Source organism: Prionailurus bengalensis, chromosome E3, assembly GCF_016509475.1.
Source record: "Prionailurus bengalensis isolate Pbe53 chromosome E3, Fcat_Pben_1.1_paternal_pri, whole genome shotgun sequence".
Classification (NCBI taxonomy): domain Eukaryota; kingdom Metazoa; phylum Chordata; class Mammalia; order Carnivora; family Felidae; genus Prionailurus; species Prionailurus bengalensis.
Window position 1 is genome coordinate 39474128 of NC_057357.1, and position 25809 is coordinate 39499936.

Below are 25809 nucleotides of genomic sequence, written 5' to 3' on the forward strand. Positions count from 1 at the left end.
GGGGGACCCTCTGACCACCGAACGGGGGCAGAGGGCGGGGTGAAAGATGCACAGGCAGGGGAGAAACTGAGGGGCAGAGAGCCGTTGGCAGGAAGGGGCAGAGGAGGGAGGGGAAGGAATGGGGGAAGGAGCAGGGGCAGAACCTGGGACAGAGGGCGGATCGGGGGAGGGGGAGGGGGTGGGGATGGGGCAGAAGGCGAGAGCTGAGGGCAGGGGGAGGGGCAGGCGCAGGGCGACATGGGGGGAGGGCCGGGATGTGGATTCAGCGCTCACCTGAGTCGGCCACTCACTTCCTGTGATGTGGAAACCGGCAGAAGGAAAAGGCTGGTTCCCAGGCGGGCGGGAGGCCCGTTCAGTGTTTGGTTTTTAATCAAACCAATCCCCCAGCATCCGCTGCGATCTGGTCATGACAGAAGGGCGACCAAACTACAGGAGCAGATGTCCTCCCAGCAAAGGGTGCGAGGGTACCAAACGGCAGGCAAGCCAAAACCCTGCGCTGCCCGCCGCTGCCTTCTCGAAGACTCACGTCGCGTTTCCAGTTGGAGACACGGCGAAAGCAGAGCGCGATCATCTCTCCTCTAGCAGGACTGGACCTCTTCGCTCTGGAATTAATCTGTTTTTCTTCTCACGTTTATTTTTGAGGCGGGGGAGGGGCAAAGGATAGGAAGGGGGCTCTGTGCTGACAGCAGAGAGCCTGATGCGGGGCCGGAACTCATCAACCGTGAGATCATGGCCTGAGCCGAATTCGGACGCTTGACGGACTGAGCCACCCAGGCGTCCTAGAATGAATCTCTCTGTGTGAACTATGTGAAATTCACAGTCTCAGGTCAACCACAGAGCCCGGGTCCGCCCATCTCACTCACTGCAGGGAATCCCAGGTGGGCTGGGTCAGGCTCCAGATGTGGGGCCGGGGGTGGGATGGGGGGCTGGTCCAGGAGGCTTGGGCCTGGGCTGCAGAAAGGCGGGGGCGGGGGGGGGAGGGCAGTCCTGGAGGAAGGGGGTGTTAGCCAGCGGGGAAGTGGGCAGATCCCTTTGTAGCCTGGGACTTGGTCCCACCTGCTGTAGGCACAGGCCAGGTGACTCAAGCCCGAGGTGTAGCAGGGCCTGGGGACCTGCTGTCTCATTGTTTGGGTCCCTTCTTGATTGGAGGACTCACTCACAGAATCGGCATTGAGTCACTCCAGAGCCAGCTCCTGGGGGTGTAGAGGCCCCAAATCCGGGAGGCCTGGTTCTGAGGGGAGGGAGGGGACATCCCACTCTCATAGGGGCGGGCTTCTCCCAGCTAGCCCAGTTTTGGAAACACAACCGGCAGGTTAGGGGCCTGGACCGCCCCCCCCCCCCCCCCGCCGGCCAGCACCCCTTTCCACTGGCGGAGCCGGTCTCCCAGTCTGCTGGCCTCCCGCCTCCTTTCTTCCTGGTGGGAGGGGGACACAGAAAGGAAGTGCAGAGGCCAGGGGTCAGAACACTGAAACGCAGGTGGACAGGACACCTGGGTCCCTGGCCAGGCGACCAAACTCATCCCGACCTGCACCCATTTTAACCCCAAGCGTACCCTGCTTCCCAATGTCATACCTAGAAAAACAGCAACGGGGGAATAAATAATTTATTGAAATTGGAGGTATAAATAAGATATGAGGGCGGGGTACAAATAACTGTAAAAATTATTAACATGTATATACACACACACAGAGGCGCTCGCGCGGGCGGGGCGGGCTGCGAGGCCGCTCGGTGCCGGCACGCGGGCGCCCCCCGGAGGCAGATGGCTTACTTACAACGGCGTGGCCGCCGCGTCTCCCCAGGTCCCTAACGCGGGCCCCTCGGGGAGGGCGCGCCTTCCCCTGCGGTCCCCCTCCCCTGTGAGTGCCCGCGGAGCTGCACCCCTTGCACGATCCTCATCACCCAGGAGCGGTGGGCGGCCAGGCTGATGTAGACGCCGGGCCGGTTGCGCTCGGCACAGCCCTCGCCCCAGCTGATGATGCCCGCCAGCAGCCAGGTGCCCTCGACCTGGCACATCAGGGGGCCCCCCGAGTCACCCTGCGGAGAGGGGGGAAAGTTAGGGACCCACGCGGGTCAGGGCTGGGCAGAGCCCAGGACCCTACACAGTGGGGGGACGGACGGCTCCCTGGGGTGAGGGTCAAGGGGGCACACCCCCCCCCCCATGGTACTGCGACTCCAGCAGGGCCGGGAGGGCTAAGCTGGACAGGCCTCCGGGCTCGCTTCTGGTGAGAAGCACTTTGTGCCAGACCTTGACCCTCACAGCCCCCAAGCCAGGGAGTACCGTTGCTTGCCTTACAGATGAGGAAACCGAGGCTCAGAGGGAAGCCCTGGCTTGCCCAGACTGGCATCCGTGGGCAGCAGACCAGGAATTGCAACCAGGACCCTCCAGCGTCCAAGCCTGGGTGCTACCATTCTACCAGCCTGCCGCCCTCCACCATGGTGACGGAGCTGGTGGGGACCAGGGCATGGGAACCCCCCGAGGAGAAGGCAGGCTCCCAGAGAGTGGGGTCTGGCCCGCCCAAGACGCTCAGTACACATTTGGTGCGTGGCCACGTGGCCGAACAGACAGATGACTGAGCCAAGCAGAGGCCGGGTTCTGCAGGTGTCCAGGGGCACTTACAGGTCTCAGCTGATGGGGGGGGGGGGGGCGGGCGGGGAGGGCAGCGGTGGAGCTCAGCGGGACAAAAGTGGGAAAACTCAGGTGCTCACCAGACAGGCGTCCCGCCGCCCCTCCAGATAGCCAGCGCACAGCATGTCCTCGGTGATGGCTCCCTGCCCAGCGCCCCGCCAGTAGAGGCGGCTGCAGACTTCCGAGTCTATGATGGGAACCTCCAGTTTCTGCAGGGTCTGGGGGTGGGGCAGGGGCACTGGGGGCAGGGAGGACAGGGTCAGGCTTGGAAAGCCCTCTCTTTGCTGCCCCTCCGTTCTCCCTCAGAGGCAAGTCTCAAAGGTTAATGGATCAACTCCGTCAGACTCCCAAATGCCTGCGGAAAACCCAAATTCCGAGACCGCGCACCTCTGGACCTACTGGGTCCGAACGTGAACGAGCCGCGTGAGACTCTGAATCTTTAACGAGTCCCTGATGCCCACAAAACGGTTAGAACTGCTGGTCCCAGCTTGTCCTGCCCCAAGCACTACTGTCTCCAGCAGAGGAAGTGGACTGCCACAGAGGAAGGGTGCAGTAAACGATCCCCTAATGTTGAACGTTACTGGAACTCGAGGAATCCCCCACACCCTAGGGGGACTGCAGGCCCTAGGGTTGGTCTGTAGACCCTCCCCAGCTCATAACTCCAGTTCTCAAAAGAGCCCTGCAGGATGACGATGGGGAGGCTGTCTGCAACCTCAGACTCAGTGGGATTGCCAGACACCTGGTGTCATTTCCCTTGATTTCTTTTGGAATCTGGTTAAAATCCCATTTTTCTGACACTTTTTGCTTACTCATTATCTTTCTATTCTATCACCCCCATTATCTATTTACCCACCTACCTTTTTCTGCTTCTCTGCCTCTTACTTTATCTGCCTTGTGTCTCTAGATGATGTTTTCCAGACCTCCAGACTTGGTCTGACAATTATATTGTCCAATTATGGAGCCTACTTCCTTCTGGGAATTTTGCCTGCAATTATGGCATGATGCCACCAGGGGGTGCCTGTTCCCACTTTGGAATCTCAGGGCTGTTTTACATTCATGTACTCAGCCAGGCCCCATACAGGCCTCCTTCCAGCCTTTCCTAGATCACTTAATAGCCTCGTTGATCTGGCTGTTGTTCCCTCAGAACATAGCCAAGATACTCTTTAACTAGAAAGGACCTAAAATTGTCCACCTAGGTTTCTGGGACTTCACACCTCTGGATCGCAGCTCACTTTTTCTTCCGTCCCTGTCGTCACAAGAAGAGTCTGTCTTTGTCCTTCTGCTATGCCTCTGGCTCCGACCTTTGCTGCCCACTGTACCTGTGTCTCTGAGCGTCTGCCACCCTCTGTCCCCATCCACCCCCTGGCCACGTGGCAGGGGAAAAGCCGCACCTCCATCACGGATACTCCCCCAGCCTGCAATCCAGCAGCGGGTGTTTGGAGGGAGACGGACGGAGGAGTCAGGCAGGCAGATGGGCAGGATTCGCTCAGAGAAGTGGATGGCGTGCTCCAGACGCACCAGGGCGATGTCTGCACGGGAGCCCTCTTTCCAGGAATACACGGGGTGGGACTGCACCCAGGCGATACCCACCTGCTGGGACCTGGGGCCAGGGTTCTCCAGCTGCCAGGCCCCCAGCAGCACAGAGAATTGGGACGGCTTGTTCAGGTTGCTGGGGGAAACAGGAAAGGGGGTGGGGTCAGCCAGGAACCAGGGATGGTGGGAAAGGGTCAGGCAGGGAGTGTCTGGGGGACCACATGCGTTTGAAGGCCCCAAAACAGAAGCAGGCTCGCTCTCCTCTATGAGAGGCCCCAAGGCCAGACAAAGACCCGGGGGCTGGTGCCGAGTGGGGAGAACCAGGTCCGGGGCAGGAAACCTGGGGCATCAAGTGGAGGGGACCGGTCGTGCACACCCCTTGAAGCAGTGGGCAGCAGTGACCACCCAGCGGCTGGTGAGCAGGGAGCCTGCACAGTGGTGGGTTCCGTTCTTCTGGATGCTCACGACCCAGGGCCACTCGGCATCAGTGCTGTCCTCGCCGCCCACGATCCGGTTCAGCCGCTGGGGCCTCCCACAAGCTGGGGGTGCTGGCGGACGAGGGTCACATTTTCTGTCATCCAAGGGGCACAACGATCCTACCCTGCCCACGCCCCACACCATTCGTTCCCCGGCCCTTCTCTTCCTCTCCCTCCCCACGAGCTGGCCGCCCGTCTCCCCTCATCTGCTGGTGCTCCCCCCGCTGCCTGGGCCCCTCCCCTCCGAGTCAGAGTCTCTGCTCTGCCTCCTGGGCCTTCTTTGCTGCCTGCCTTCCTCTCCCGCTGGACTCCCCTCTGGCCCCACCGCCCCCTTCTGATCTGCTTACCCCACAGACAGACCCAGATGCAGCCCCTCCCCTCAAGCCCTCCCCCAGGGCCCCCCCAACTCACCAGGTATCCTGGCAGCACGGAGGGAGGCTGAGGGCAAGAGAAGGAAGGGTCAGGCCAGCAGAGAGGAGCCCCGGTGCCCGGGGTGTCTCTCCAGGGCGGGGCATTTCCCGGAGCCTGGGCAGGGCTGACGGAAGCCTCAGGCTCGGCCCTAAGCCGGGGCCCTAACCTCCCACCAGCTTCCTGTCGGGCAACCTGAGCCAGGACTCCATCCCACCTGCCTGACACCTCTCACGGGGTGGGGGTGGGGGTGGGTGAGAGAGGGGGAGCGCACACCTGCCCCGGCCCGAGACCCTCTCAACCCCTGAGCCTGAGGCCTGTAACGACACTCAGGGTCCCAAGAGCCGGGAGGGAAGAGGAGGCGGTGGACTGCAGCCTCCTTGCAGTCCTCTGCTGGCAGCCACGGGACGAGCACGAGGGGGAGGGGGAGACTGGGTCCCGGCAGGGCCCGGAGGGCCAGTGCTGAGTAGGGGGAGGGGAGGGGGTGGCCCTGGGGGACAGAGGAGGGAGGCGCAGAGGGGCCTCAGGACTCACCTGCAGAAGCCAGAAGCAGAAGGGGGGTTAGGATCCTGAGACAGCCTCCACCCAGGGCCGGGGGAATTCTGGAAACCACCATGGCCGGTGGGGGCGCGGGCGCGGCTGGGAGAGCTGTGTGCAGAGCTCCCCACAGGTCACCCCAGGTTTTATCCTGGGAGGTGGAATGCCGTTGGACCAGTCCCCCGAGTGAGTGAGTGGCTCGGTCTGGCCACCCCAGGCTGTAGGTCACAGGTGGGGCGGGACTGTGGGGAGGAAATGGGCCGTTAAGGGGGCCCAGGTGGGGGCTCTGGCTGAGATCCCTACCACCCCCCACCAGCAGTGGACTGGTTTGGGGGCCCAGGACCTGGGCTCCAGCTATAGGCCCAGTATCTGGCCCCTGGAGGAGCAGGACCCAGGCCCAGTGGTGCAGGCCAGTGGCCTTGACACTGACTGGGATGGTCCCCAGTTTGTGTGGGGAAGGGAAGACTTAGGGTGTGAGGTCGTGGGGAGGTCCCGGGGCCTTGGGAACACGGGGCTGCCCAGAGGCTCAGTAACGGCTCCTTCCTCCAGGGGCCACGGTGACTCAGCCAGGAGGCCTGACCAGGCCCTGGGCCCTGGGATTCCGTTAACCCACTTCCCAGAAAGCCATGAATCAGGCCCCCAGTGGCCACCTGTCATGTGGGTCCTGTCACTCGGGTGCCCAACAACTCACCCCTCACCTGGACTTCGGGGAAACCCAGGCAGGTGCCCAGGTGGCCGACTGACGTGGCTGCCTGGGAAGGGCTGGGGTACCGTCTCCCACAGCCCGGCCCGGCCCCTGCACGCCTAAGGGTCAAAGGGCAGCTGGGCTATGCAGGAGCAGGGAGCCCAGGTGGGTGCTGCCCCGGGGTCCCCCAACCCCAGAAGGAGGGCAGACGGATTCCGGTCCTAGACCCACTGCGTATTCGTCCTCTCATTCACACGATCAACAAACCTCGCACTGGGAAGGGGTGGGAGACACAGCGGGAGGAGAGTGTACCAGGTGCCCCGCCTCGCCACACCCTCCTCCTCAAATTCCCTCACTGTCCCCGCTCTGAAGCTGAGGAAACTGAGGCTGGGGGCGAGCAGGCTCGTGGTGACAGGTAGAGCCGGATTTGAACCCCAATCTGGAGGCGGGAGACTGGACCAGACCCGGTAGATCCCGAGGGATCTTGATCCAGGGGATGGATGGTTTTCACCCAGGGTCCTAGGAGCGGAGGGGGGTGGGCTGGGGCCTCAAGGGCCCGGGGAGGCACCTGACGCTGCCGGGGCTGCAGGTGAAGACCGCCCAGAAAGCGGAGACCCGGAGGGCAAGTAGGAGCAGTGGAGAGGCGTGCAGAGGCGGGCAGGGGCGGGCAAGGGGGCTCAGAGAAGAGAGGAAGCCGGGCTGGGGCGCAGGACAGGGTGCTGGCAGGAGCTGGGGGCCCTCCAGGCAGACACTCGGCGCATCCCGCTGGGCAGACCGCCTCAGCCTTTCTGGAGCGCCCCGGCTTGGCCAACATGCTCCTCCCCCACAGCCTGGGGGTAGGGGTGACCCCTGTGCTGTCCCCGCTCAGACCCTGGGGCTTTGACAGGTGGCAGGAGCCTGCAGCCGACCACCTCCCCGGAGCCACAAGGGATCGCTGGTGTGTTTTACTGCCCCCTTCCGGCTTCGGCTAGAAGGGCAGGAGGCAACTCGGAGCTAAACTACAGCCAGACGCCCCCTCTCATCAGGGCGAGCCCCCTGTCCCATCCCGCCCCAATACAAGCCAAGGATGGGGGTGCAGGAGCCCCGAACAGCCCCCAGCTGATGCATTATTCTGTCCCAGGACCGGGGGCAGGGAGCTGCCAGAGAACACCCATGCCAAGCAGCAAAGGTGAAGGGCAGGCTCTGTGGGTGCCCCCCCACCCCGCCACCTGCTCACCACCCTGGGCCGTCTCTACTCCACGGCTAGCCCCAGGCTCCCCCAAACCGCTGCCTTCCCGAAACCAAGGTGGTTGGCCTCCCCGGCTCACTCGACAAGCATTTATTGGGCCACGGCTGTATGTCAGATCCCATGCTGGGCACTGGGGCACCACAGATAAGACACAGGTCCTACCCTCGGGCAGCAGGCATCTCCCCGGGGGTGGGAGGCAGGTGAGCAAGTGATGATGGTGAAGGAGTCTCAGCACGGGGGAGGGGGTGTGGGGAAGCACGGAGGCGGGCAGGGCCCCTGGAGGGCCACGAGAGGCTGGGTGCTGGGAGCTGTGACCCCCCCGCCCCGAGGGGAGGGGCAGTGTCAGGTGGCCCAGCACACCCTGGAGATCTAGGATGGCCCTGGTGCACTCCGGGTCTCAGTGGGTGTTTGCTGAATGAATAAACAAGCGTGGCAAGGTGTCGGGAGGATTGTGCCAGGGACCAGCTGTCCCAGAATGCAGCCTCCCCAGTGTCCTATTACGTTTCCTGAGAACTGGGCCACTGCCGAGGTCACCCGAGGGACAGACACGTGTCCTGAGATGTCACTGGTCCCCAAAAAGGGTGGCCAGGTAGAGGGCCTCCAGGAGAAGGACCCGGTAGGAGCCACAGGAAGACCTGAGAAGGCAGTGAAGGCTGTCGGGCACCAGGGCTCAGCAAGGGCCCCAGAGACCGGATCCCCAGTTCCCAGAGAGTGGGGGCCCCGGCGTGACTTGACATCCATTGGAGACATTTACGGAGCGCCTACTGGATGCTGCAGCCACACCAGCAGTGCCGGCTGGGCATGTCCTCGCCTGGGCACCAGGTGCCCACCCTGCCACCCACCCTGCCACCCAGTGCCTGTCACACCATCGCAGGGCCACCGATGATTTGCAGCGAGCTGTGCAGGACGGAGAGGGCTGCGGACGCATCGCACGAGTGGCAGCTGGGGCTGGCGGGGCTCAGCCCGAAGAAGTGGCACACCAACGCCATTTCACACCCGGGCGTGCTGGAGACACAGCGGTGAGCAGACCGAAGACCGCCCCTGCCCGCACGCTGGGGACGCTGGAGGAGAGAGAGAAACACCATCCATCAGTCGTTTAGTCTGACGGATGAGAGAGTCACAGGGAAACCAAACCGGGAGGGGGACGGGGGCAGGGAGGATGGTGGTCTCTCCAGCTGAGTCTTCCAGGTGTAGTCAGAGGTCATTCCGGCCCCGGGGAAGGTGCGAGCAAAGGGTCTGCCGGGTGGGACAGCAGATCCGAGCTGGGGCAGAGGACAGGCACGGGGAGCGAGGGGGCCCGACCCCACCCAGTGGGCCTCCCTGTGCAGGGGACGAAACGGGGACAGGAGAAGTGGGGAGGCCGTTCCAGGGCCAGGGATCAACCAGCTCATGGGCACAGGGGCAGAGGCCGCCGGACCACCAGGGGCCCTGGGGGGTGTGGGGAGGGGGCTGACAGCTCTCACGGCGGGTGCTGGGTGGCACCTGGCCTGCCCCCGGGTGCCCGCCCAAGCAGGACCGGCACGCACGTTCACGGCAGCACTAGGCACGGGAGCCCCAGAGAGGAAACAGCCAAATGTCCATCAGTGGGCGAAGGGGTAAGCAAGCCGTGGTCCCTCCACCCAGTGAGACACGTCATTCAGCCACAGAAAGGACGGACTGCCGCACACCTGCTACCACACCGGCTACAGCGCGGCTGAGCTGGCGGACGTCACACTCGGTGAAGGGCCAGGCGCAAAGGGATAGATACTGCAGGGTTCCACTTCCACGAGGTCCCTCAAGTGCAAGTCCAGAGACAGGAAGTGGGGGTGGGGGCGGGGGCAGAGTCCTCGGGGAAGCTGGAAAGTTGTGCAGCTGAAGCAGGTGGTCAACGCCTCGGACCCATGCGGGCGCTTCGGGATGGTCACCACGGCAAATCGGGCGTATTCTCCACATGAAGGAACGGGGGAGAAAATCTGAATGTCCTCTTTCGTGAACGCCGGAAGTGGCGGCACCCGTGGGCCCCCCGGGTCGGAGTGGCCCCCCAGCTGCATGTGGCTCCGCCCACCCGAGCCCATCCGGCGACACCGCCCGTGCCCCGGTCTCCCCGGCCGTGGGCTGGCTGTGCCAGCCGCCCTCACGCGAGCCAGCGGAGCGCCCCAAGGGGCCGGCCGAACACGGCTCCTTCCTCCAAGCCCGGCCTCAGTTTATCCATCTGTGAGGAGCACTGGTTGGCCCCGCCCTGCCTGCCACCACCGACCGAGGGAGCAAGGGCTGCTCGGGTTGAAGGGCTGGTGGTCGCGAGGCGCCCAGGGCCCCGTGAGCAGCGTCAGGCTGTGCTGGTCTGCGGGCGAGGTCTTCTGGGCACTAATGAGGCCCTGGGGACACTCAAGGACACTGCTCACTGACCGCGGCTTCATCACTGGGGATGCCCTTCCCCTGGTCTAATCACACTCCCGAACTCTCCTAGCTCTCACACAGGGCTCCCTGCCTCTTGGAGACTTAGGTCCAAAGTGGCTCCAACCCCGTCTCAGATCCCAGGTCCCAGGTCCCACTCGGAGCCCCACCTCACCCGAGCCCAGCTCCCACACCCCGGGCCCCACATTTTCCTCACAGCCTCCTCAGTCCGGATTTATCCACAACCTATCCCTCCTTCAGGAAAGCTGGCCGTACGCTGGATTTCTTAGAGCTGACCCCGTTTTCCCCTATTGACTCCTATGGTTCTCACGGAAAAATAACCCATCGGCCTGGGCTGGGACTCTCCGGGGAGGAAGGTGGTCAGTCCTCCTGCAGAAACGTCACTGGACGGCCCACCCTGGGGGCCAGAACCCCTCACCTCCACTCCCAACTTCCCAGGCTACACACGGCTTCTCTGGTTGGTGGAAAACCCCTCCACTGCCCCCCTTCTCCATGCACAAGAACTTGGCCTAGTGGGTAAGAGTTGGTCACAGGTAAACTTGGAACCCCCTCTGCTTTGCCTGCTTACCTTTAAAATAGCATGTTTGGGGCGCCTGGCTGGCTCAGTCTGTAGAGCGTGTGACTCTTGATCTCAGGGTCCCGAGTTCAAGTCTCACGTTGAACACGGAGCCTATTTAAAAAAAACAATTGCACGTTTACCACGGGGATGTGTTAACAAGGACTCCGATTGGCTAGCAGGAGCTGATGGTGAAGCTGGTGGGAAGTTGGCAAGAGCTCACATCACAGCAGTGTCCTGAGACCAGCCGTGCACGACGGGACAATGGACATACCACCAAAGGCCACAAAACAGGCCTTCCCCCGCCCCCGGACGGCCCACTGTGAAGTTCTGCCCTGCATGTCCCTGAGCGTCATCCACCACCTGACCAGCTCATAATAGAGCCGGACTCCCCAGCACTCCGGCATCCCTCCCCCTCCCACCTGGGACCCACTGGAACCTGTTCTGACCACGACATCGAGACCGAGACCAGCCGAGAAGGGCTGGGCACTTCTCCGCCACCAGGAAGCAGAGGGGAGCTCTGGGCTGGGGAGGGCCGGGCCCAGAGGAGCCTGCTGGGAAGGAGGACAGAGGGCAACGGGCAAGCTGGCTGAGCTGACTCGCTGGGTGCCCATCGCCAGGCTGGGCAGCTTCCAGTACTCGTGGTGATGTAGGAGTGACTCATGGCCCAAGAAGAGAGGGCAGGACCTCAGTCTCGAGGTCAGAAGTCATGGCCAAGGACTCATGGAAAGGAAGTGAATGCTGCACAAGATCCAGTAACAGAGCTGGGACTAACAGGTGCTCCTAGCCCTTCCTTTGGGGGTTTCCTACCAAGGCGTGACTAGCCCCCCAGGTGACCCGCGTAGCCACATCATGACTGCGCAGAGGAAGCACAGAAAACCAGCCCCGGCCTCCCCCGCGGGGTGGAGAGCCACCTCCGACTACGTTCCTCCTCCCCCTCACCCCCCGGGGCAGTGCGTGGCTGCTGGTTACGGCTGACTGATGGCTTCTGGGTAAGTCAGTGTGGTTTCTCCAGCCAGGAGGACACACAGCTCTAGGGCCTAGGTCGGTGGCTGGGATGGGGACACCCATCCGGGTTAGGGGCTGGGGTGAAGGGAGGCCCAGCGCGCCTGGTGAGACACGAGGCAGCCTGCCACAGCCCAAGTCTGGGTGCTGAGGACAAGTAGGGGACCTTGAGATTCCCTGGAGCCCCGACCCCCGGGGTCCCCATCTTAGAGAACGGCACCATCCCCCTGGGCGCTCCAGCCGCATGGCTAGGACCGTCCCTGACTCGCCCCGTGCCTCCCGCCCACATCCAACTGGAGAGGAAAAACCAGCTGTCTGTAGACGCAAAGTGCTGTCTGGTCCTGGCTATGTAGGATTTTGTTCATCAAGCAATTCTCCTTTTCTGTGGACACCAGCTGGGTGTCCTCCAATTTCACTCAATGCAGACGCCAACTGGAGTTAGCACAGACCCCACAGGGCCAGGGCTCGGCCCCATGAGATCCCCCCACTTCAGAGACGCCAACCCCAGGCGGTAGGTCCTCATCACCCACACTTCTGCCCGACCTGGCTACAAATCCAGGACTCCCAGGATCCCCTCCTCGGGTTCAAGAATTTGCTAGGATCGCTCAGAGAACTCAAGGGAACACTTATGTTTACCAGTTTATTATGTAATAAAGGATCCAGGGAACAGCCAGATGAGGGGGGCACGGGGCAAAGCCAGGAAGGATCCCGAACACGGGAGCCACCGTGTCGTGGCGTGGGGGCGCGCCACTCTCCCGGTATGTGGATGTGTTCACCAACCTGGAAGGCCTTGGATCCCCACACCTTAGGGATGTTCATGGAGACCCATCACGTGGGCGTGACTGGTGCTCAACTCCATCTCCAGCCCCTCTGCGCCCCCTGGAGGACGGCGCTGGAGGTTGCAAGCTTCTAATCACGGTTTGGTCTTTCTAGTGACCAGCCTTCGCCCGGGAGCTATCCGGAGCCCACCAAGAGCCGCCTCTTCAAACTAGAAGACACTCCGGCCACCCAGGAAATTCCAAGGGATTAAGGAGCCCAGGGTCAGGCACTGGGGGCAGAGGCCAGCCTGTGTATTTGTAACACGAGTCCCTGACACGAAGCTTAGGGTCGCAGAAGCGTCCATTTCAAAGACATCCGTCTGGAACAAACATACCGCCAGGAGCCGCAACACAAACCTACTAGTTAACAACTAGACAAGGGGCCGGGCCGCTCCCCTTGTCTAAAGCTCTGGGTGAGCTAGACAACTACTTGAATGACCCTACTTCTCTCTTCCCGCACCCTCATTCCCGCTCTCGTTTTAAATTTGCCAAAGGAGGGGCGCCTGGGTGGCGCAGTCGGTTAAGCGTCCGACTTCAGCCAGGTCACGATCTCGCGGTCCGGGAGTTCGAGCCCTGCATCAGGCTCTGGGCTGATGGCTCAGAGCCTGGAGCCTGTTTCGGATTCTGTGTCTCCCTCTCTCTCTGCCCCTCCCCCGTTCATGCTCTGTCTCTCTCTGTCCCAAAAATAAATAAACGTTGAAAAAAAAATTTTTTTAATTTGCCAATGGAGAGCGAGGCTGTTCGACAGCAGCTGAGCTATGAAAAGAGCCCAAATGTCCATTGACTGATAAATAGATAAAGATGTGAGATATACACGATGGAATATTACTCAGCCATCCCAAAGAATGACACCTTGAGGCACCTGGGTGGCTCAGGTGGTTGAGCATCCAACTCTTGACTTCAGCTCAGGTCACGATCTGACGGTCATGGGACCAAACCCTGCGTGGAGTTCTGTGCTGACAGTGTGGGATTCTCTCCCTCTCTCTCTGCCCTTCCCTGTTCAGGCCCTCGCACTCCCTCTCCCTCTCTCTCAAAATAAACACTTACAAATAAATAAATACTATTTTGACAAAAAAAAAAAATGAAACCCTGCCATTCCCAATGACGTGGATGGGACTACAGTGTATTACGCTAAGTAAGTCAGAGAAAGACAAATACCGTATAATTTCACTCGTATGTGAAATGTAACAAACAAAACAGATGAACACGTGGCCGGGGGAAAGAACAAGAAAAAAGAGAGGGAAACAAACCATAAGAGACTCTTAAAGACAGAACAAACTGAGGGTTGAAGGAGGGAGGTGGGTAGGGGATGGGCTAAACAGGTGATGGGGATTAAGGAGGGCACCCGTTGGGATGAATCACCGAACTCTACCCCTGAAACCAAAATACATAAATGAATAAATAAAGAGACCCAATGTGGGTCTCAAACCCACAACCCTGAGATCAAGAGTTGCACCCTCCATCAGGCCAGTCAGGCGCGCTGTAAATTACATTTTTAACCTGTTACTGTTACATTGTCAGTGTATTTTGTTGAATGAATTAATGAAATCAAACAGTTTACAAATTTGTACTTAATAAAGCAGGTTACAAATTCTGTTTTTCCCTTTCTGTATTATTTCTATCATACTACTACATTATTTTAATCTGCTTTTTACCTTTATTATTTTAGAGAGAGAGTGCTCAAACCAGTGAGCACAAGCTGGGTAGGGGCAGGAGAGGGGAGAGGGGAGAAGGGAGAGGGGGGAGAGGGGACAGGGGGAGGGGGGAGAGAGAGAGAATCTCAAGCAGGCTCCACACTGAGCACAGACCCCGATGTGGGGCTCGATCTCCCGACCCTGGAATCACGATCTGAGCCAAAATGAATTCGGATGCTCAACCAACTGAGCCACCCAGGTGCCCCAATCCGCTTATTAAATGTAACACATTTTGGTATCGCCCATGTCCGTAAACTATTCATCCATAATATGATTACTAATACGATATAACATTCCATTGTGTAAGTGACCCAAGGCCTGTCCTCTGATACTGGATATTCATTCTTTTTACTGTTGCATATGATGCTTCCGTCAACCACCTTGTTCACAAATCCTTAAGAAACATCTCTCATCAGTTCCTCATGTTACAGCAAGAACCCGGCGCCCAGGAAGAGACCAGCGATACACACTCGGGGACAGAAAAGACTGTTTATTTCGCACTGGTGCTGGCCCAGCGGAGTCACCTCCAAAGGCTGAGCACCCGGACTCGGGTTTTACTGACCCTTTATACATATGTGCTTCCGGGTTGGGCGGGACTAGGACAGTCAAGCTTCTGGTTCCTGGCTGCTGGCTGCCATAAGGGGCAAGATTACAGAAGCCACAAGCATACAGGGAGAGAATCCGGCCTCGGACACCTGGCTGGCCCTTTTTTATCTGCTCTCACCAATTTTCCTTCTCATTCCCCGCTCTTGATTCTCAAGCTGCTGTAGCAGGCTTGGAGAAAATCAGTTTGTGGGGGCCAGAGGGCCCTTTGCTGCCACAGGGGGAGGGGCAAAGGCCGTTCTGGCTTCTTCCTGCTGGACACGGATGTCGAGGGGAGGAAAGTGACAGCCAGGGTTCTTCGCCATCCAAAGGAGAGTAGTGACAGCTAGAACGGTCCATCTGGAGTGTTACAGCTTCCAGGCGGGAGGAAACAAACCTGGTTAGCGTAGTAAGAACACAAGGACCAAACAGGAGGGCTGTGACAAGCACCAGGAGAGGACCAGCTAAGGGAGGAGCCAGGATGCCCAATTCTACATGTTCCTCCAACAGTTCCAGGAGGAACTGTTCCTGCCTCGTTTGGTGATTCGCTCCCTTAACCTGTGGACCATACCTCCGACTGTCCCTGATTGGCTGACACAGAAGCAGCAGTCTTTGTTCAGGAAGAGACACAGTCCTCCCCTTTCAGCAGTGGGAGGCCCAGCCCTCTTCTGTTCCGTAAGACTACCGCTGCTAGGGAGTCTACTTGGGCTTGTAACACCACCAGAGGTTCGATAACCCGTTCTGTGCCGTCTGTTCGGTCCCTGGACAATTCATGGCAGTAGGTGGGTGAGGACACGGTTCCTCCTACTCCAGTGCCCACCCCTGCCGCATCCCTAAGGCAATCAGCAGGGGGATGACTTGGGTGGCTCTTTTTGAGCGAGTATATGCTGCCACGGGTACTCTAAGAGACTGATTGTTGGGAACGTTTATCTTACGAGGAGGAAGGCCAGGGTACAGTGCCCGTCCAGCCAGCTGGCAGACATAGGGAGGCGTCCGTCCCACAGATAAAGAGAAGCCCTGGGAGGGGTCGACACCAGGCTTGGCTCGTAGGAAGATGACTGAGCTCCTGACTGTCAAGAGTTTGGTTGCACTGGCCAATGGTCAGAATGCCAAATGGCTCTGTTCCCCTCTTGTCTGTCAGGCAACTGGGAGCCACTGGGGGCAGTTCGACTCCAGTTGGTACAGGTCTCACCGTGCAGGGTTCTGGGTCTTTTGGTAGCAGGGTAACATTTACAGGGGCCTGTGTTATCGGACTAGCTGCCTAACGGGTGGGTCCCGCGGACAAGCAGAGCCGGCAGGATTGGTAGCACTGAGGAGGCGATGAGCTGTGTTTAACATCTGGTCCAGTCGGGGATCTAAGACAAGTGGTCTGCCTGATTTATGTTCCCACGGAGGATGACCCAACAGGCACAGGGAACATCAGGGCAGGTTGGATCAGGCAGCCCCCAGTAACGTTTCATTTTCATTTTTCCCGTCCAATAAGTTTTCCTGCTTCTGGTACAGGGAGTGACCCTCCTGGTATAACATCTGTCCGGCACGTGGGGGTACACGGTGGCACAGGGACACGTGGTAGTGTCGTTTGACCTCTGTGGACCGGAGGGTTGGAGCAGGAGTCGGGAAGGGCACAGGGAAAGGAGTGGCCTCTGTAGGAGGCCGAGTGGGGTAGCAGGCAGTGCAACCCCGTGCGTCTGTTACAGAAGTTTGGCCCTCATGACGACAGATGGGGTCCAGTGGTGGGGAGCACAGAGTGGCTCTTCGGGCCTTGGGGGACAGGCCGGGAGTGACAGGTCACACATCTGCATGGCGGGAGCGAGCAGACTCTTTCTGAGCAGGTTAGGAACAGGGATATGCGCCACGGGGACGGGAGACAGGGCCAGCCCTTCCCGGGCTGGGCGACGGTTCTAAAGGCAGAGAACAACGTGCAGAGGACATCTATCACAACTCAGATCGTGCACACCTAAGGAGAACGAGGCATCCTGACACTAGTGAGCAGAGGGAGGCTAACAGGAGTCAGTGACTGAGGCGCCCGTCTGTGGAGTAACTTGGGTCAGCCCTAAGCAGACAGCATGGCGACAAGTATGGCAAAAGAAACGGGCAGGGGATGACAGGGAAATTCGAGAACGACGTGCCGTAGGTCACTGAAGTCGCTTGGTGATTTCCTCAAGCTTCTGCTTACCCAGAGCCCTCAGGGGTCGGCTGCAGGCCGCTTATCGGCGCTGTGCTCTTAAGGGTGGTCTGTAGAGGACTGTTCTGGCTCGCGAAGTTCCTTTCCATTCCAAGTGGTTGTCAGGCGACGGGCGGGCCGCCTTTACTCGAGAATGGTGGATCCAGGCGGTTAGTCCTGCGACCTTGAGGGCCGTGGGCGTGGTTAGCACAACGAAATAGGGTTCCTTCCAGGTAGGTTTAAGTGGTTTCCTTTTCTTATCTTTACTCCAAACCGGATCCCCAGGTTTGTGGGATGTACAGCTATCCCACGGGAAATAGGTATCCTGTCCGTCACCATGTATGTATCCCAAATAGTTTTCCCTAATTCTTGTTTCCCTAGTTCTGTCAGGTCCCCCTTGAATTTGACTAGTGGAGGGGATCTTCCAGAGAGGGTATCGAATGGGGAGGATCCGATTTTTGCCCGGGGTGTACAGCGTATTTGGAGAAGAGCTAGATAGAGGTCGTATGTCTGGCAAATTAGTTTCCTGACGCAGTTTTGCCATGGCTGATTTAAGGGTCCGGTTCCATACGTTCCACTTTCTCTGAACTCGGGCTGGTAGGCTGCGTGTAAGTTCTATCGGACGCCCAAGGATACTTTAGGCATCACCTCGGCCACAAAAGCCGGGCCGCCGTCTGAGCCCACGGTTCACGGCATTCCACGTCTGGGGATGATATCCCTGAGCAAGCCCTTGGTTACTACTCTTGCCTTTTCGGTGCGTGTGGGGTAGGCCTCCGCCCAGCCCGGAAACGTGCAGATGAATAGAAGAAATTCGTATCCTCCGCCGGTTCTCATTTCGGTAAAGCCTACCTCCAAATCTTTGAAGGGTGCCTGGCCGCAGCAATGGATTCCCACGGGTCCAGTGGGGCCTCGTCTGGTGTTAGTTTGAGCACAGAGGAGGCAGCGTTGAGAGACCAAGGCACAGAAGGACGGGAGCCGAGCGATTACATAGTAACAGCCCGATAAGGTTTCAAGGGCGGTTCTTCCCGGGTGGGGGAGCTCAGGCTGCTGGGGAACCACCTGGCGGGCTAGCGGCTCCAGTACACAGATTCTTTGGTCCGCAAGTACCCACCACCCTTCCGTCTGGCCTCCTGTTTCCTGCTGTGCCCATTTCGTCTCTTGGATCGTGTACCTTGGGGAAGCTGGCAGCTCCGGGGCCAGCGTGATTTTCGAGGGTGCCGTTCATTCTCCCGCTGCCTGTTTAGCTGCGGCGTCCACCTGTCAGTTACCGTCCGACACGGAGTCCTTTCCCCTTTGGTGCCCCTGCAGTGGATGACTGCTACCTCCCTCGGTTCCCAGACTGCCCTCAGTAGTTTTAGGATTTCTTCCCGATTTTTTCTTTCTTTTCCTCCTGTGGTCAAAAGTCCGTTCTCCTTGTGTAGGGCCTCACGTGCAGATAGAGTGGCAAGGGCATGGCGCAAGTCAGCGTGTCTGTTGGCCTGTCTGTCCTTCCTGAGTTCTAGCGCTCTCATTAGGGCCCACGGTTCTGCTCTTTGAGCTGGTCGTCCTTGTGGAAGGGCCTCTGCTTCTGTGACCTCGAAATCAGAGACTCCTGCGTAACCTGTGTTCATGAAGCTGCTGCCGTCGGTATACAGGGTGAGATTAGGATTTTGTAAGGCTCTGTCTGATAGGTCAGGTCGGCTGGAAAAGACTCCATCAAGGACCCCTAGACAATCATGCTCTGGGGGCCCTGCCACTGCAGGCGAGAAAGTGGCAGGGTTTAGTTTCTGCGGCTTCCGATCTGATTCGTGGGACCACACAGCGGTCCCTGATACTCTCATCCGAGCACGTGTTAGCCAGTGTTGCCCTCCGGCATCTATCACGGTAATAACAGCACGGGGAACCTCAGAGCTTAGGTCTTGCCCCAACATGAGTGTGCCTGCTTCCTTGATCACAAGTGCGGTGGCTGCCAGGGCCCTCAGACAGGGTGGCCGTCCTCCCACAGCTGAGTTAATCTGCTTTGAAAGATATGCCACTGGTCTTTGTCAAGCTCCAAAGTCCTGGGTGAGAACCCCCAGGGCCACCCCACTGCTCTCACGTACGAACAGACTGAAATCTCGTGATACATCTGGAGGTCCCAGGGCCGGGGCCTCTGCGAGGTTTGTTTTTACGGTTTTGAAATACCTTTTCTTGATGAGGGCCCCAGAAAAGGGGTGCCCTTTCTTCCCCCTTTGGTGCCTCATAGAGAGGTCCGGCCAACTCCGAGAACCCTGGGATCCATATCCGACAGAATCCTGCTGCTCCCAGGAACTCCTGGACCTGCTAGCGAGGAGTGGGAACCAGATGGCACAGACTGCCTGTTTCCTTTCGGCTCGCAGCATCCATTTGCCTTGAGTAATTTTGAAGCCCAAATATTTAACTTCCTATGGGCAAATCTGTGCCTTTTTCTTTGACACCCGGTATCCCACCTCTGCTAGAGGCCTGAGGGGGGCCCTGGTTCCCTCTCAGCACTGGGTCCGCCTGGGACTGGCTGGCAGGAGGTTGTCCACGTACTGGAGGAGGACACATCCTAGGTCCCGTCCCAGGAACCTGGCTACGTCAGATGCCAGTGCCCCACTGAATAAGGCTGGTGGATTTTTTAATCCTTGCGGCCGTCTAGTCCAAGTGAATTGTTCGTTTCCTCCTGTGGTAGGGTTTTCCCATCCAAAGGCAAATAGGGGTTGGCTATTAGGCGCTCGCTGGAGACAGAAGAAGGTGTCCTTTAAATCGAGACACGTGAAACATCCTGCCTCAGAGGGTATGAGTCCTAGCAGAGCATACGGGTGGGGCAATGCTGAACGCAGCCTGACGACTGCTCCATTTACGGCTCTTGGGTCCTGCACAGGGCGGTGATCATCTGTCCCGGGCTTTTTCACGGGCAGCAGGGGCGTATTCCACGGGGACTGGCATCGTCTTCCCAGTCCCCATTTGAGTAGCCTGTCTAAGAGTGTCTGGATCCCCAGGCGTGCCGCCCATGAGATCACATATGGGCATATTTTGACAGGCTGGGCCCCAGGCTTTAGGTCAATTAATATTGGGGAGGGTGGGTTTTTGCAGATGAGAGGGGGGTTCCTTCTGCCCAAACTGAAGGGAATTCAGCTTCTAGCTCGGGGGCCACAGTTGGCTCCCCGGGAGGGGAAGTATATAATCTCCATTCCTCTTCCCGTGGAATCGTCAGGGACAAAACCAGGGGTTGGGCCTTTTCATTTAGGTGCTGTCGTGTCCGTGCATCCAAGGTGAAGGCTATTTGTGCGCCCATCTTGGCTAGGAGGTCTCTACCTAACAGTGTCAGTGGGCAGTCAGGCAGATACAGGAATTCGTGAACTACTTGGTGACCTCCCAGGTCACTGTCAGGGACGGCAAAATGGCCTTCAGGTTTGCATCCCAGTGGCTCCTACGATGGTGACTTCTCGACCCGACAGAGGTGTCACCCTGTGTGTCACCGCAGAGTGTTCGGCCCCTGTGTCGACCATGAAGTCTATTGTCTGGCCCCCCACCTTCATTTTGACCATGGGCTCATGGGGGCCCAGCTGGATACCGATCAGGTCGGCCTCGGGAGGTTCTGGTTGGTAGCATCTCGGTGGAGTAGAAGCTTTTGGTTTCCCTTTTTGGCGGCGGGGCCATTCATTTTTCCAGGGTCCACATTCCTTGCAGTAGACACGTTGACCCCATCCCAGCGGCGCCCTTCTTTTTTGTTCTTGAGCCCCTTGTGGTTTCCGTGCCCTTCCACAGAGGGTGGTCGCCCCAAGGCCGCGGCCAGGAGAGCTGCCTTTTGTTTCACTCTGCCGTCCGCCTCCTTTCTGGCAGCTTGGCCCCAATTTACAAAAACCTTGTTGGCGATTTCCAATAGTTCGGTGGCGTTCTTTCCACCAAATCCTTCCAATTTTTGGAGCTTCTGTCTAATGTCACTATGGGGCTATCCCACAAAGGCAGCAGTGACCATGTGCTGGTTTTTGAGGGCTTCTGGGTCGATGGAGTGTAAACTCTGAAGGCTTCACATAATTTTCACAGAAGTCAGCCGGACTCTCTTCCGGCTTTTGACACACCTCAGATACTTTTGCCACGTTGGTAGGCTGTTTGGCCCCTGCTTTTACCCCTTGGAGGAAGGCTAGTCGGTATCTTTCGAGTCTGGCCCTTCCCACTTCTGTGTTCCTCTTCGGGCACAGCCTCCCGTGCCTAGGCCTCAACGTCTAGTTGTCCATCTGGTGCTTGAGTCGGGAGCCATCTTCTGGCTTCGGTGACAATTCGCTGGTGCTCTTCTGTGTTGAAAAGGGGACGCAGAAGCTGCTTACAGTTGACCCAGGCAGGGCGCTAAGACTGGAATATGGACTCTAGAAGATCATCGCCTGCGGCCTCTCAGAGTTGGGCGAGTGTGGTGTTTCCCGGTGAGGAGGTCAGTAGTGGAGAACCGTTGGTAGTAGAAAGGGTCCCATCGGGGCCTATTCTCTGCGGACCCGTCTCCTGCAACGGCATCTGCATGGCCACTGGGGCCTTGGACCTTGAGCCGTGGACCTACGGCACCTTCCTACTGGTTCAGGTGTCCCTGGTGGGGGCGGACTGACTGCTGGCGGGGGTGAGACCGATGGGAGTGGACTGTCAGCCAGGCGAGGTTCCCCTCCCTCGACTGATGGGACTCTGGGGGCATATGGTGGCAGAAAAGGAAGGATGTCTAAATTTTCTTGGAGGACGGGGGCGTTTTTTTCTGTTGTGAAGTCTTCTCAGCCCGTGCCACTAAGACCCTACACTGTCCTTTACTGAACCCAAGGAGGCTTGACTTGGGCTATTTCCAGCCACTGATCGATGTATGGGAATTGATCCAGGTGGCTGGGGTCTCAAGTAACTACTTTATAAACAGCTCAGACTGGGGGGACACCTAGGGTGCCCTCAGGGGGCCAGCCTACACCAAACACAGGCCATTCTAATTCAGAGAGGGTTCGTAATTTCCCGGAGGTCAATCTGACCCCACAGTCACCTGAAAATCCCTTTTCAAAATTCTTATCACACATTCCAAAACAGTTGGTTTTGAGGAGCCGCCCCCCCCATCCCGGTATCCCAGATGGGTCCCTCCCAATGTGCGGTGTCGCAGGACAAACATGAGGGAAGAGGTCGCTTCGTCCACCTGGCCACTCTCCTCGCAGGTACTCAGACGCCTCTTAACATTGGCAGGTCAGTATAAACCCGACTCAGATCAGGCCTCGGCGGACCTGATTCTGCCTTGAGCCGTATGAGGCTGTCAAGGAATCACAGGGTAGGACCCACTCAGGCTCCGTGGCCGAGACCGTGTAGCACTCACACACACATTCAGACAGACTACAGACTTCCACCTGGGACTTCCCTGTCCTAGGGCGGGCCCGAACTCGGTGCTGGGTCCCCGGGGACACTCACCCGATCCGATGTCCCGTCCTGGCAGAATTTTCTGACTCCCCTGGAGTCCGCTTGAACACAGAGGCGGCTGACTACTGTCGGGCCTGGTGAGGGTCGGGGTCAAGGTGGTGGCGTACCTTCCTTTGTCACAGGGCCCCGCGATGAGTGGGCTCTCCGTGGCCTCCCACAGTGGTGACTCAAGGGGCCAGCATGGCTGTCGGCTTCCTGGCCAACGCACCAAAAATATTACAGCAGATAGTCCAGGAAAAGACAAGCGACACACACTCAGGGAATTAAAAAAGACTATTTCGCACGGGTGCCGTCCCAGCGGAGTCACCTCCAAAAGCTGAGCACCCGGCTCGGGTTTTACTGATCCTTTATACCTAAGTGTTTCTGGGTTGGGTGGGACTAGTACAATCAGTCTTCCGGTTCCTGGCTGCTGGCTGATGTGGGGGCAAGCAAGATTACAGAAGCCAAAAGCAAACAAGCGGAGTATCTGGCCTTGGACATCTGGCTGGCCCTTTTTTTTTTTTTTAATTTTTTTTTCAACGTTTATTTATTTTTGGGACAGAGAGAGACAGAGCATGAACGGGGGAGGGGCAGAGAGAGAGGGAGACACAGCATCGGAAACAGGCTCCAGGCTCTGAGCCATCAGCCCAGAGCCCGACGCGGGGCTCGAACCCACAGACCGCGAGATCGTGACCTGGCTGAAGTTGGACGCTTAACCGACTGTGCCACCCAGGCGCCCCTGGCTGGCCCTTTTTTATCTGCTCTCACCAGCTTTCCTTCGCACTCAAGTTACATTCTTAGTAGGAAAATCACTAGCTTATAAACTTATCTGACATGTACTGTCGCACTCCTCTCTTTTCTAAAGACTTTTCTAGAGCTGTGTAGTGATTTTTTTTTTTTCTGTTCTTTATCATGAAGAAATAGAACACAAATATTTTCCCTCGAATCGGCAGGGTTGGAAGGCCCAGTCTTTCTTGCCCTTAAGGGCAGAACTAATCCTCCAGCTGCTAAGGACGGGTGTCAAAGCTGAGTTCACCAGCAAGGTGTTGTGAAAGACGGAGCACCGGTGTGGAGAGAGGACAGGAAATGTGTCAGCTGGGAACAGGAAAGGGGAAAGAGTTCCCCAAGTCTAAGATGGGCGGACATGCAAACCTAGCAAAGTTTAGTGAGGGCGCCCCTCAAACGCCGAGGAGCCCCAGGAAGCTGAAGCTTCCCTGGTAGAGCCCAGCTCTCACCAGGAGACCCCACTGCTCTGGTGACCACAGAAGGCTCACCTGATCAGGATCTGCCCCCTATCCAGGCCCCCACCTCTGCCTGCCCCACACCTGGGACCCCCCACTTTCCTACGCAGGCACATTTTTAGCCGGGAGGCCCTGATAGGGCCCGAACTGAATGTCAACTACAGGTTAAACAGGGACTTCCCTAAATACCCGGCTCCCATAGCCCCCCCCACCCCACCATCTCTAGCAATTAAAAACATTAATACCTGTTGAGACGGGGGTGGGGGGCTCCAAGCCTCTCCCACAAGCCTGTTTTCATGGTTTCAAACTGGTTGTTAAATATGTTTAATGTGGTCCCTGCACCTGTCCTGGTGGGTGGGGTGGGGAGCAGGGCAGGAAATGGATGGAACTAGGTTGAGCTGGGAGAATGGTTAATATCACCTCCATTCTCCTGCTTTCTTCCAAACTGGTTAACACTCCCATTCCTTCCCAGCTTGCTTGCTATGGGCCCTCCGTCTGTTCTAGACCCACAAAGTGCAGGGCAGCCCGTGCCGGTGAGGGCGAACGCTGCTCTAGAATCCTGTGGACTTCAGTTCCAACAACTGCTGGCTAACACATGGCCTCACTTCCTCCTTATTCTGCCCAAAGCACAGTCTTCCCCGCTGTACAGATGAGGAAATGAGCTCACAGACCGGAGCAGGGACGCACCAAGACCAGGAGCCAGATGCCCCAGGGATGTTTTCACATCTTGAGAAGCCTGGAGCATTCTTAGCTGTGAACCCCTGACCACACGGCACAAATCACATGAACGTGCACATCTCTCTACAGGGTAAATGCAACCACCCCTAACTATGTGCTTTGAGTAGCAGTTGGCTGTGGACAGTAATAAGGTATTAATAATAAATCTACTCTATTGCTTATTGATATATATATATATCAACATATATATATATATCAATAACCACCTATTCGTTTCAATTTGGAGCTCCCTTTTCCTATTTGAGATAAGGATTGTTTTTCAGGACTCAGACGTTTTTATAAGCCCTGCTGGGCTACCAGAGGCTGAGACCCTGGTTTTCTCCGGGCGTGCCCAGCTCCTCCCCATCCCCCTGCAATATGATCCCCATTTGACACACAACCAAACCACATACAGGGTTTCTGTGGGTGCCAACAACACAAGGCTGTGACTCATACTGGCTGAGGCAAAACAACCTGACTGTATTATTGTATGATGTCAGGAAACACCTGCCCAGGAAAACAAAAGGTGTCAATAACCTTACTCTCCGACTTCACAAAAATCCACTGAAAACCGCCCCAACTTTTGACAGGTAGCATCAAGCAACAGTTGAAGCTCCGAGGCTCATGAAATCCTCACGTCACCGGGACCACACATCCTGAACTATGTGACCCGATCCTCACCCAACCCTAATTGAAAAATCTTGCATCCAAAAGCCCCCCTTCAGCCTGGCCCCAAACCTCAACACCCCAACTCTGCCCCTCTACCTCCTCTCGACTAACTACCCTTTCAGACACTGCTCTCCCCGAACAAGAGAAGGAAGCATCGGACTCAGTTTTGTCGTAGCTACAGGCTGTTTCGACGGTATTTTCAGGGAGCCAGCGTTTGACTCGGAGGGCCGCGTCCGGTCAGGCTGGCGGCAGCGCTGCCCTAAACGTCTCCGGAGCGGGGGGCACTGCGGGCCCCCGAGCAAGGGTTCGGGGCCAGGGGGGCTAGGGCAGCGTGTGCGGCAGAGTGTGCTGCACGAGAAGGGCGAAATGTCTTGCCCAAGGCCACGCACACAGGCCTGCGCCCCGGGAGCAGAAGCTCCCGCCCCCAGGCCTCCAGCTTCCCCGCCGGCCGGGCTTGGCCCTGGTCCGCCCCCGTACGGACGCCCGATCTCCCGGGCGCTGCTGCTTCAGGGTGACTCACGAGGAAGCTCTTGCCCCTCATCCCTCCGCACTGATCCGGCCGGACTCGGAACCCGGGAAAAGACAAGCAGCCCCGCGCGGTGACTAATAAACGCCGCCCTTCAAACAAACCAGGCGCGCGCCGGACGCCCAGCCGGCGGAAGCGCGGCCGCCGCGCGGGGGCAGCCGGGAAGGCAGCCGGCCGGCTTCCGGCCGCAGGGGCTGCTGGGTGCGCGGCTGGACCCGGACCCGCGCTAAGCGGAAGGGAAAGCGCACCGCCCGCCCCCCCCCCCCCCCCCCCCCCCGGGCTCGGAGCCGAGGCGTCCGCCCCGCGGCCGTGGTGAGGGAGCGGAGCCCGGCGGTGCGCCTGCCGCCCCGGCGAGCCCCGTGCCTCCGCTCGGCCCGGAGTCTCCCGGCTCTTAGATGCCCCGCGCAAGAGGCCGAATGCGAACCGTCAAAAATTGGGGGTGGGGCGATGGTGTGCTGGCACCGGCTTGTCCGGAGTCGCTGGAGCCCCTGGTTATATTTTCAGAATTTTGCAAGCTGGCCGTCAGATGTTCACGATCTTTAAAAGTCATTCTTAAAAA

At 58.4% G+C, this 25809-nt stretch overlaps 1 protein-coding gene across 9 annotated transcripts; it reads right to left on the reverse strand.

Annotated features, from left to right (window-relative positions):
• Positions 1-1585: 1585 nt before the first annotated feature.
• On the reverse strand, positions 1586-25404 carry LOC122471793 (brain-specific serine protease 4-like). 9 transcript variants are annotated; one of them, XM_043560861.1, is made up of 12 exons: positions 25245-25404; positions 23584-23685; positions 22110-22313; positions 16719-21359; positions 10456-10557; positions 8336-8554; positions 5578-5822; positions 5047-5073; positions 4536-4707; positions 4018-4295; positions 2707-2864; positions 1586-2034 (listed from the first exon to the last, which is right to left on the reverse strand). In XM_043560861.1, the coding sequence occupies exons 6-12, from the start codon at positions 8419-8421 to the stop codon at positions 1804-1806; spliced, it is 1197 nt and encodes a 398-aa protein (XP_043416796.1). In that variant the 5' UTR covers positions 8422-8554; positions 10456-10557; positions 16719-21359; positions 22110-22313; positions 23584-23685; positions 25245-25404; the 3' UTR covers positions 1586-1803. The 9 variants fall into 9 exon arrangements, with proteins under 9 accessions (XP_043416796.1, XP_043416797.1, XP_043416793.1 ...); XM_043560862.1 differs by lacking the exon at positions 23584-23685 and having other exon boundaries at positions 16719-20983; XM_043560858.1 differs by lacking the exon at positions 23584-23685 and having other exon boundaries at positions 16719-21185.
• Between the last annotated feature and the right edge of the window lie 405 nt (positions 25405-25809).